The sequence below is a fragment of the Somniosus microcephalus genome, chromosome 15, assembly GCF_052327205.1.
Source record: "Somniosus microcephalus isolate GS21.2 chromosome 15, FLI_Smic_1.0, whole genome shotgun sequence".
NCBI classification, from domain to species: domain Eukaryota; kingdom Metazoa; phylum Chordata; class Chondrichthyes; order Squaliformes; family Somniosidae; genus Somniosus; species Somniosus microcephalus.
This window is the reverse complement of record NC_141001.1, coordinates 6,866,595-6,879,680: the sequence shown is the minus strand read 5'-3', so window position 1 is coordinate 6,879,680 and position 13,086 is coordinate 6,866,595. Positions and strand designations below refer to the sequence as shown.

General features: G+C 42.8%; 1 protein-coding gene across 4 annotated transcripts in view; it reads right to left on the bottom strand.

Moving 5' to 3' along the window:
• Positions 1-13,086, bottom strand: part of LOC147106526 (AP-2 complex subunit alpha-2-like) — a 148,788-nt gene that overhangs the window by 112,884 nt on the left and 22,818 nt on the right. For 3 of the 4 annotated variants that reach the window (XM_086007485.1, XM_086007483.1, XM_086007484.1), the window contains exons 3-5: positions 11,914-12,107; positions 9,427-9,556; positions 9,220-9,321 (exon numbers count right to left, since the gene is read on the bottom strand). In XM_086007485.1, coding sequence (XP_085863611.1) covers positions 9,220-9,321; positions 9,427-9,556; positions 11,914-12,107 — 426 coding nt within the window. Of the gene's footprint in view, positions 1-9,219; positions 9,322-9,426; positions 9,557-11,141; positions 11,458-11,913; positions 12,108-13,086 lie in introns of those variants that run through there. The other variant, XM_086007486.1, reaches the window with a different exon arrangement.

The window sequence follows — 13,086 nt, the reverse complement described above, 5'->3', positions numbered from 1 at the left end:
TAATCTAGATCAAGTAGTCAAGAAACTACACTGTAAACTAAGTTACCTAATTACAAATTTAATTAAATAAAACAAGGTCATATAGGGATGGCAGTGCAGGTGGTGTGCCGCAACTGCAGCATGTGGGAGTGTCGCAAGCATTGTGATCCCAGACAACCACGTTTGCAGTAAGTGCCTGCTTCTTCAGGAACGTCATCTCAGAGTTGTTGAGCTGGAGTCTGAGGTGCAGACATTGCGGGGCATCAGCGATGGGGAGAGTTACCTGGACACTTTGATCCAGGAGGCAGTCACACCCCTTAGGTTAGGTAGTGGTACAGGTCTGGTTAGTGGTCAGGGACAGGAGAGTGTGACTGGAACTCAGGCAGGTTAGGGGACCCCGGGGGCAGTGCTGGAGGAGCCTCAGCCTTTGCCCTTGTCCAACAGGTATGAGGTTCTTGCTGCCTGTGTGGATGAGGGAGAAGCCTGCAGGATGGATGAGCAAGCTGACCATGGCACCATGGTGCAGGAGGCCATTCAAGTGGGGGGAGTAAAAGAGAATGTAGTTGTGGGAGGGGACAGTATAATAAGGGGGATAGATACTGCTCTCTGCAGCCGCGACTAGTGTTCCGAAGGTTGTGTTGCCTGCCCGGTGCCAGGGTTAAAGACATCTCCTCGCGGCTGGAGAAGAACTTGGAGTGGGAGGGGGAGGGTCCAGTTGTCGTGGTCCACATAGGAACCAACGACATAGGTAGAACTAGGAATGAGGTTCTGCTGAGGGAGTTTGAGGAGTTAGGATCCAAATTAAAAAGCAGAACCTCAAAAGGTAATCATCTCTGGATTGTTACTGGAGCCATTGGCATAGGGACAAACAGATTAGAGGTTTCAATGCGTGGCTCAAAGAGTGGTGTGGGAGGAAGGGGTTTCAGTTCATGGGGCACTGGCACCAGTACTGGGGAAAGAGGGAGCTGTTCCACTGGGACAGGCTCCACTTAAACTGGGCTGGGACCAGTGTCCTGGCGAACCAAATAACTAGGGCAGTAGACAGGACTTGAAACTAATGAAGATGGGGGTGGGAGGATTCAGGAAAGAGTAAATTTAAAAGCAGCAACAGAAATGTCAAGGCTCGAGAGCAGAGTTTTGGGTAAAAATAAGCAGAGTGGGTTAGGAAGGGACAGAGAGAGAGTAACAAAGGTAATAGGGCATCAGTGACTGAGGTGACATCAGGGAAAAATAGAAATAAGTCAAAGCTAAAGGCACTATATCTGAATGCGCGAAGCATTCACAACAAAATAGATGAATTAATAGCGCAGATAGAAATTAACAGGTTTGATCTAATAGCCATAACAGAGATGTGGTTGCAAAGTGACCAAGGTTGGGAACTAAATATTCCAGGATACATAACCTTTAGAAGAGATAGGCAAAATGGGAAAGGAGGCGGGGTAGCCCTGATAATAAAGGAAGGGATAAAGAGAGTAGAGAGAAAGGATCTTAGCTCCGAAAATCAAGAAGTAGAATCAGTTTGGGTGGAGCGGAGAAACAGCAAGGGGCAGAAAACATTGGTGGGAGTTATCTATAGGCCCCCAAACAGTATTTGTAATGTAGGGCAGAGATAAATCAGGAAATTAGAGGCACATATAGCAAGCGCAATACAGTAATCATAGGGGACTTTAATCTACATACAGACTGGGCAAACCAAATTTGCAGTAATAGTGTGGAGGGCAAATTCATAGAATATATGCAAGATAGTTTCATAGATCAGTATGTCGAGGAACCAACTAGGGAACAGGCTATTTTAGATTTAGTATTGTGCAATGAGAAAGGGTTAATTAATAACCTTGTAAAGGGGCCTTTTGGGAAGAGTGACCATAATATGATAGAATTTTATACAGGGGTACTGAGTTTGAAAGTGATTTAGTTAACTCTGAAACTAGGATCTTCAATCGAAACAAAGCAAACTACAATGGTATGAGGGGCGAGTGGGCTACGGTAGATTGGGAACTACATTAAAAGGTATGATGGTAGACAAGCAATGGCTAGCATTTAATGAATTAATACATAATTTACAACAAATATACATTCCTTTAAGGCACAAAAATCCCACAGGAAAAGTGGTCCAACTGTGGCTAACAAGAGAAGTTAAAGATAGTATTAGATCAAAGAGGCTTATAATGTTGCCAAAAAGAGTAAACCTGAGGATTGGGAGGATTTTAGAATTCAGCAAAGGAGGACCAAGAAATTGATAAAGAAAGGGAAAATAGACTATGAGAGCAAACTAACGACAGACATAAAAACAGACTGTAAAAACTTCTATAGGTATGCAAAAGGAATGGATCAGCGAAAGCAAATGTGGGTCCCTTACAGGCTGACACAGGAGAAATTATAATGGGGAATAAGGAAATGGCTGAGAAATTAAACAAATACTTTGCATCTGTCTTCACGGAAGAAGATGCAAAAAACTTCCTGGAAATAGTGGAGAACCAAGGCTCTAGCGGGAATGAGGAACTGAAAGAAATTAGTGTTAGTGCAAAAATAGTACTGGAGAAATTAATGGGACTGGAAGCCGATAAATCCCCTGGACCTGATGGCCTACATCCTAGGGTTTTGAAAGAGGTGGCTGTAGAGATAGTGGATGCATTGGTTGTCATTTTCCAAAATTCCATAGATTCTAGAACGGTTCCTGCGGATTGGAAGGTAGCAAATGTAACCCCAGTATTTAAGAAAGGAGGGAGAGAGAAAATGGGGAACTACAGACCAGTTAGCCTGACATCAGTAGTAGGGAAAATGCTAGAATCTATTGTTAAGGATGTGGTAACAGGGCACTTAGGAAATAATAATAGGATTGGGCAGAGTCAACACGGATTTATGAAAGGGAAATCGGGTTTGACAAATCTGTTAGAGTTTTTTGAGGTTGTAACTAGCAGAATAGATAAGGGGGAACCACTGGATGTGGTGTATTTGGATTTTCAGAAGTCATTCGATAAGGTGCCACACAAGAGGTTATTAAATAAAATTAGGGCTCATGAGATTGGGGGTAATATACTAGCATGGATTGAGGATTGGTTGATGGACAGAAAACAGAGAGTAGGAATAAATGTGTCATTTTCGGGTTGGTAGGCTGTAACTAGTGGGGTACCACAAGGATCAGTGCTTGGGCCTCAGCTATTCACAATCTATATGGATGGATTTGGATGAGGGGACCAAATGTAATATATCCAAGTTTGCTGAAGATACAAAGCTGGGAGGGAATGTAAGTTGTGAGGAGGATGCAAGGAGGCTTCAAGGGGATATAGACAGGCTAAGTGAGTGGGCAAGAACATGGCAAATGGAATATAATGTGAAGTTATCCACTTTGGTCGGAAAAATAGAAAAGCGGAGTATTTTTTAAATGGTGAGAGATTGGGAAATGTTGGTGTTCAGAGGGACCTGGGTGTCTTTGTACACAAATCACTGAAAGTTAACATGCAGGTACAGCAAGCAATTAGGAAAGCAAATGGTATGTTGGCCTTTATTACAAGAGGATTTGAGTATAAGAGTTACTGCAATTATATAGGGCCCTGGTGAGATCACATCTGGAGTATTTTGTACAGTTTTGGTCTCCTTACCTAAGGAAGGATATACTTGCCATAGAGGGAGTGCAACGAAGGTTCACCAGACTGGTTCCTGGGATGGGGGGATTGTCCTATGAGGAGAGATTGAGTAGACTAGGCCTATATTCTCCAGAAGAGTTTAGAAGAATGAGAGGTGATCTCATTGAAACATTCAAAATTCTTACAGGGCTTGACAGGGTAGATGCAGGGAGGATGTTTCCCCTGGCTGGGGAGTCTAGAAGCAGGGGTCACAGTCTCTGAATAAGGGGTTGGCCATTTAGGACTGAGACGAGGAGAAATTTCTTCACTCAGAGGGCGGTGAATCTTTGGAATTCTCTACCCCAGAGGGCTGTGGAGGCTCAGTCGCTGAGTATATTCAAGACAGAGATCGATAGATTTTTGAATATTAAGGGTATCGAGGGATATGGAGATAGTTGAGGAAAATGGAGATGAGGTAGATGATCAGCCATGATCTTACTGAATGGCGGAGCAGGCTCGAAGGGCCAAATGGCCTACTCCTGCTCCTATTTCCCAGAAATTCGGATCTCCACGGGTGAGTACGCGCTGGGTACTCACCCGTGGGCCCGATGGAAGTGCCGGTTTTCTGCCCACGTGATCCCAGGGGACACAGCGAACGAACTGCGCCCCTGGGATACGCGAGCACTGCGCGCCAGCTGCTGGACCAGGCCACGGATCGGAATTCCACGGGGCCCTACAGCTCAACGGCCGGCGCGCAAGATAAGTGCAGGTCGAGGGCTTGCACCCGCGGGAAGCCCACGACCCGAATTTCTGGGCCTATGTTCTCATGGGACACTTTCAGTATTTAGATTTTCTCTTTCTGAATAGAAGTTCATTATTAAAATTCCCTTTATCTATCTGTAGCAAGTGTTGGATGAAGCAACACAGGTTCATGCCATGAATTCAACCCCCAACCAATGGGATTCACGCTCACACACTAAACTATACCCTGTCCTATAGGATTCATGCTCACACACTAAACTATACCCTGTCCTATAGGATTCATGCTCACACACTAAACTATACCCTGTCCTATAGGATTCATGCTCACACACTAAACTATACCCTGTCCTATAGGATTCATGCTCACACACTAAACTATACCCTGCCCTATAGGATTCATGCTCACACACTAAACTATACCCTGTCCTATAGGATTCATGCTCACACACTAAACTATACCCTGTCCTATAGGATTCATGCTCACACACTAAACTATACCCTGCCCTATAGGATTCATGCTCACACACTAAACTATACCCTGCCCTATAGGATTCATACTCACACTAAACTATACCCTGTCCTATAGGATTCATGCTCACACACTAAACTATACCCTGCCCTATAGGATTCATGCTCACACACTAAACCATACCCTGCCCTATAGGATTCATGCTCACACACTAAACTATACCCTGTCCTATAGGATTCATGCTCACACACTAAACTATACCCTGCCCTATAGGATTCATGCTCACACACTAAACTATACCCTGCCCTATAGGATTCATACTCACACTAAACTATACCCTGTCCTATAGGATTCATGCTCACACACTAAACTATACCCTGCCCTATAGGATTCATGCTCACACACTAAACTATACCCTGCCCTATAGGATTCATGCTCACACACTAAACTATACCCTGTCCTATAGGATTCATGTTCACACACTAAACTATACCCTGTCCTATAGGATTCATGCTCACACACTAAACTATACCCTGCCCTATAGGATTCATGCTCACACACTAAACTACACCCTGTCCTATAGGATTCATACTCACACTAAACTATACCCTGTCCTATAGGATTCATACTCACACTAAACTATACCCTGTCCTATAGGATTCATACTCACACTAAACTATACCCTGTCCTATAGGATTCATGTTCACACACTAAACTATACCCTGTCCTATAGGATTCATGCTCACACACAAAACTATACCCTGTCTTATAGGATTCATGCTCACACACTAAACTATACCCTGTCCTATAGGATTCATGTTCACACACTAAACTATACCCTGTCCTATAGGATTCATGCTCACACACTAAACTATACCCTGTCCTATAGGATTCATGCTCACACACTAAACTATACCCTGTCCTATAGGATTCACGCTCACACACTAAACTATACCGTCCTATAGGATTCATACTCACACTAAACTATACCCTGTCCTATAGGATTCATACTCACACTAAACTATACCCTGTCCTATAGGATTCATACTCACACTAAACTATACCCTGTCCTATAGGATTCATGCTCACACACTAAACTATACCCTGTCCTATAGGATTCATACTCACACTAAACTATACCCTGTCCTATAGGATTCATGCTCACACACTAAACTATACCCTGTCCTATAGGATTGATGTTCACACACTAAACTATACCCTGTCCTATAGGATTCATGCTCACACACTAAACTATACCGTCCTATAGGATTCATGCTCACACACTAAACTATACCCTGTCCTATAGGATTGATGTTCACACACTAAACTATACCCTGGCCTATAGGATTCATGTTCCCACACTAAACTATACCGTCCTATAGGATTCATGTTCACACACTAAACCATACCCTGGCCTATAGGATTCATACTCACACTAAACTATACCCTGTCCTATAGGATTCATGCTCACACACTAAACTATACCCTGTCCTATAGGATTCATACTCACACTAAACTATACCCTGTCCTATAGGATTCATGCTCACACACTAAACTATACCCTGTCCTATAGGATTGATGTTCCCACACTAAACCATACCCTGTCCTATAGGATTCATGCTCACACACTAAACTATACCGTCCTATAGGATTCATGCTCACACACTAAACTATACCCTGTCCTATAGGATTCATGTTCCCACACTAAACCATACCCTGGCCTATAGGATTCATGTTCCCACACTAAACTATACCGTCCTATAGGATTCATGTTCACACACTAAACCATACCCTGGCCTATAGGATTCATACTCACACTAAACTATACCCTGTCCTATAGGATTCATGCTCACACACTAAACTATACCCTGTCCTATAGGATTCATGCTCACACACTAAACTATACCCTGTCCTATAGGATTCATACTCACACACTAAACTATACCCTGCCCTATGGGATTCATGTTCACACACTAAACTACACCCTGTCCTATAGGATGCATGCTCACACACTAAACTATACCCTGTCCTATAGGATTCATACTCACACTAAACTATACCCTGTCCTATAGGATTCATGCTCACACACTAAACTATACCCTGTCCTATAGGATTCATACTCACACACTAAACTATACCCTGTCCTATAGGATTCATGCTCACACACTAAACTACACCCTGTCCTATAGGATGCATGCTCACACACTAAACTACACCCTGTCCTATAGGATTCATACTCACACTAAACTATACCCTGTCCTATAGGATTCATGTTCCCACACTAAACCATACCCTGGCCTATAGGATTCATGTTCCCACACTAAACTATACCGTCCTATAGGATTCATGTTCCCACACTAAACCATACCCTGTCCTATAGGATTCATGTTCCCACACTAAACCATACCCTGGCCTATAGGATTCATGTTCCCACACTAAACTATACCGTCCTATAGGATTCATGTTCACACACTAAACCATACCCTGGCCTATAGGATTCATACTCACACTAAACTATACCCTGTCCTATAGGATTCATGCTCACACACTAAACTATACCCTGTCCTATAGGATTCATGCTCACACACTAAACTATACCCTGCCCTATGGGATTCATGCTCACACACTAAACTATACCCTGTCCTATAGGATTCAGGCTCACACTAAACTATACCCTGTCCTATAGGATTCATACTCACACACTAAACTATACCCTGTCCTATAGGATTCAGACTCACACACTAAACTATACCCTGCCCTATGGGATTCATGTTCACACACTAAACCATACCCTGTGCTATAGGATTGATGCTCCCACAGTAAACTATACCCTGTCCTATAGGATTCATGTTCCCACACTAAACTATACCCTGTCCTATAGGATTCAGACTCACACTAAACTATACCCTGTCCTATAGGATTCATGCTCACACACTAAACTATACCGTCCTATAGGATTCATGTTCCCACACTAAACTATACCGTCCTATAGGATTCATGTTCACACACTAAACCATACCCTGGCCTATAGGATTCATACTCACACTAAACTATACCCTGTCCTATAGGATTCATGCTCACACACTAAACTATACCCTGTCCTATAGGATTCATGCTCACACACTAAACTATACCCTGTCCTATAGGATTCATGCTCACACACTAAACTATACCTTGCCCTATGGGATTCATGCTCACACACTAAACTATACCCTGTCCTATAGGATTCAGACTCTCACTAAACTATACCCTGCCCTATGGGATTCATGCTCACACACTAAACTATACCCTGTCCTATAGGATTCATACTCACACTAAACTATACCCTGTCCTATAGGATTCATACTCACACACTAAACTATACCCTGCCCTATGGGATTCATGTTCACACACTAAACCATACCCTGTGCTATAGGATTGATGCTCCCACACTAAACTATACCCTGTCCTATAGGATTCATGCTCACACACTAAACTATACCTTGCCCTATGGGATTCATGCTCACACACTAAACTATACCCTGTCCTATAGGATTCAGACTCTCACTAAACTATACCCTGCCCTATGGGATTCATGCTCACACACTAAACTATACCCTGTCCTATAGGATTCATACTCACACTAAACTATACCCTGTCCTATAGGATTCATACTCACACACTAAACTATACCCTGCCCTATGGGATTCATGTTCACACACTAAACCATACCCTGTGCTATAGGATTGATGCTCCCACAGTAAACTAAAGCCTGTCCTATAGGATTCATGTTCACACACTAAACCATACCCTGTCCTATAGGATTGATGCTCCCACAGTAAACTAAAGCCTGTCCTATAGGATTCATGCTCACACACTAAACCATACCCTGTCCTATAGGATTGATGCTCCCACAGTAAACTATACCCTGTCCTATAGGATTCATGTTCACACACTAAACTATACCCTGTCCTATAGGATTCATGCTCACACACTAAACTATACCCTGTCCTATAGGATTCATGTTCCCACACTAAACTATACCCTGTCCTATAGGATTGATGCTCCCACAGTAAACTATACCCTGTCCTATAGGATTCATGTTCCCACACTAAACTATACCCTGTCCTATAGGATTCATGTTCCCACACTAAACTATACCCTGTCCTATAGGATTCAGACTCACACTAAACTATACCCTGTCCTATAGGATTCATGCTCACACACTAAACTATACCCTGTGCTATAGGATTGATGCTCCCACAGTAAACTAAAGCCTGTCCTATAGGATTCATGTTCACACACTAAACTATATACTCTGTCCTATAGGATTGATGCTCCCACACTAAACTCTACGCACTTCCATAGGGTATATGCGGTTGTGTTTTTTTTATTTTACATTTTTCATTCACCGTCAGCTGACACTGAAGTACTACACATGAATACAGTAAAAGAACATATTACCCGACTCAACCTTGAAACCGCCAAGGAAACTGACGTTTTAAACTCCTCAGGATTCTTCTGTGCAAGTGTGGTGATCAGACTTGTAGCAGCAGTTACAACGCCCTGGATGGAGGAGGCAAAGGGTGAGCAGAATGGAACTCTTCAGGAAAAGCATAACGACCCTTCAGTGAACGTATGTTATTGACAGGAAATCTTGAATTGTGTTACCAGGTGCTGGTCATTCAGAAGGTGAACCACGCGCGACGTCCATTCTCCCATGGCTACCAGATCTGGAGACGTCCTGTACAACCGCAACAGACACAGTGCAGCACTCTGCTTCGCACTGTCCATGGTATCCCTGAAACATATAGTATGCAACCTGTAACACAGGAAACAAAACAACCCAAACACTGCTCGACACAGGAGACAAAAAGCAATGCTGGAAATCTAAAAGAACAGGAAATGTTTGATTTGCACACCAGCATCTGAAAGATTAACCCTTCACAAAGGATCCCCACTCAAAGGGTTAAACTGACATGGTTCTTACAGATGCTGCTGGACCTGCTGTGTATTTCACAAATTAGCACAGGTTGCTGAACTCCTTTATGAGAGGGTTCCCTAAACGCTGCTGCCTTGCCTATAACAATAGCGCACTGTATTTTAAACAAATGTACTGAACAGTAAAAGAACAAAAGAACAGTAGCAATGACACAACATATATTTTTACATAAGTTCAGTTTAGCTGACTCCCCTTGCAGTAGAAAATAACGAATAGTTGCTGATTACTGTGCTAAACTATGATAGAAGTGATATTCTTATATGGCCATTCTGTTCCTTTGCTCACCATCTCTGAAAGTAACCTAGCCTGAAGGCTACAGGCAGACTCCCCAATTTGAACAAGAGATGTTAATAAATAACTTCAAAAAAGTGACCAGGACCAAGCAGATTCAAATAATTCAAAAAGAGCCAAACACATCTGATCAAGTCCCACAAAATATTTAAATTCAATTGCTTGGCTCCACACACCCCCACTTCAAACCAACTAAGATCTGCAACAACACTTTAAACAAACATGTTTTTTTTTTGGTCACAGCAACATTTTCTTAATTTCAGAAACACAGTGTCAGCATCAATCGAACCCAGGTCAGCAAATCAAGTTCGATGCAAAATAAATCTCCCGCTCCTGTGCCTCAATCGCAACCTCAGAGGACTGTGATATGTTGCCATTTCACACTGGGGGAAATGAAAGGAAAGGCATGAGAGGGGGGAACAAGAGCAAGCACACAACGAGCAGAGGAGATTAGGAGGAGAGAACAGCCGAGAATTTAAAAGAAGAAATAATTAAAATGGCACCTCCAAGCGGAAATTAAATGACTAAATATCGGGGGGCACAGAGTGAGTGGAGTATAGGAGTGTTGCAGTGTGACGTCAAATAATAAAAATCAGCCTGGCCCAAGGCTGAGAAGAGCTTAGTAAGAAGGAAGCAGCAAGCAACATCTTTTGCTAAAAAATTTCAAACTTAAAAAGCTGTTAGATATGACCTTATTTGAGCAGGTTAAAAAGATCAAAATGAGATAAGGAAGAGAAATCTCAGTAATTAGTCTCCGCAGAGCCACCCGGCCAGAGCATAGAACTGCTGTGTCACAGGCTGTCACAATAATGGGAAAACCCCATTAGAAACGTGATATGTCAGGGCGTCTCCAGATGTGGACAGTTAACACTGAAAAAGTCAGATACGATTGACATAGGATTTTTGAATGGCAAGATGGCAGGACATACCAAATTAAATATATATAGATACACACACATATATATATATACACACATTATACACCTACAAATATACAGAAGGCATTCAAAGATGTTACAAATTAAGTGCACTTTCTATGATTTAACAGTGGTGTTAAAGATTCCGAAGTTGTGTGTAAAAGCCGATAGCTCACCAGCTGCGCGTGTTTCTATTACTTGTAAATTAAAGTTTGGCATCTGAAACAATCCAGAGAAAACTATCCTGCAAAATACGAGAGGCATCACGTAAAGCCATCATCCTGTAGAGGGAAATATCATCACTTTCTTATAGCTGTCTCGATGGCTCAGCTGGTAAATCCATCATTTAACTCAGCCATACAAACCAGGTGGTCACAGATTCAGTCTTCACTTGGTGCTGCATCAACTGATCTGAGGGTAGTGTGGGGGCTACAATCAGTCTCAGTGCCACTGCACTATGACAGGGAAGAAGCATCCCCACTCCTGATCGCTGTCCAGTGACTCCCAATGAAAGACAGACACTAAGTGAGCAGAGGGATTACTACAGCTGTGACAGCCCGTGCCCTCCCCCTCCCCCACTGCGGTGGTGTATACTGACACTCAATGTCTGGGTTCACACAGGACCGGAGGTTAAACAGGGGGGGGGGGGCGGGGGAAGGGCAGGAGCGGGGGAAGGGCGGGAGCGGGACAAGAATTAACCCAAAACAAACCTTTTTTTCTTAAACCACAAATACTTTTTGGAGCAAATCAGCGAAGCAATGCAAGACTGAATATTCCAGGTCACTGACGACTATCACTTCTTTTTATTTTGTTCAACTTGGTAGGTGTGTGGGAAATGGGGCCAATGATAGGGCCTTCATGGCTGTGAAGGTTCTGTTGCAGACTGTTAGAGAAAGCATATCAAACCCGCCCTTTAAATATGCAATTTATTGTCATGGCAGCACTTACCCAGCAACAAGTATTTTTGGAATCTCACCAGCAAAAGCCTCCGCCATCTCCCGGCTTCCAACATTTGCGATGCAGTGCAGGGCCAGGCCCATGAATGTAGGGTTGCGGCTGGCCAGGTCATTCTTGAGAGCATTGTTTATTAAACGCATCAGCTCACTGTTTGAATTCACTAAGACCGAGATGAAAAGGTAGCCCTGCAATTATTTAAAGAGACAGACAGAGAGAAGTTAAATATAGGAACTGTAAAACAGCATCCGGCACTCCGAGCCATCATCTGAATCTGGCATCTATCAATTCAATTCAATTCAAATCGCTTTATTGGCATGACAAGGTACATCTTATGTTGCCAAAGCATCGAAAAACATTTATGGTTGAACACATAAACGCAGGTCTATCCATACAGTGTATAAACAGATATATCCCTGAGTGTATAAATATACATTCATATAATTTGTATATACTCTTTTCTTAGATTTAATGGTTGTCCCTCTGTTTATGGCAAGCTGTAACATAGTGTGCCGCTAAGGTTACACAATTTCTCTGTTCCCCTAGTAGGTATGGGAGTTTTTGGTTGTCATTCAAATTTCTGAATTCAGGGCATATTTTTGTGAATTTTGGGTGGAAATTCTCCCTTATGCCCTGATATTTTCTACACGCTGTGAGGAAGTGCATCTCTGTCTCCACCACTCCCTGACTGCAGCGAGAGCATATCCTGTCCTATCTTGGTAGCCGGGTCTGCCTGTGTCTACCTTTTTCGATGGCCAGGCTATGTTCACTAAGTCTGTACATTGTCAAGGTTTTTCTCAGTTTGCTATCCTTTACCATGGTCAGGTAATCAGCCATGTTGTATTGTCTGTTTAGGGCCAAGTAGCAATTGAGTTTGTTTTGGGTTTTTGTTGTTTCTGCCCAATATGACAGATATTTTTCCTTTTGCTTAGTGACGATTATGTTGGGTCGAATTCTCTGTTACGATGTCACTGTCCTGGGGCTGGTTATTGTTAGTAGTGACTTCACCGAGTCCCAGGACTAGTTGACTGAGGGTATTCTTCTTTATGGTCCTCTCTTGGCATTTCAGGGCTTCGTAATGATAGCAGTGGGGGTTGCTCATTTTTAGGTGTTTCCAAAATTTGGTGGCTCTTTTTTGGATAGTAATTATTAATGGATATTGGCCTA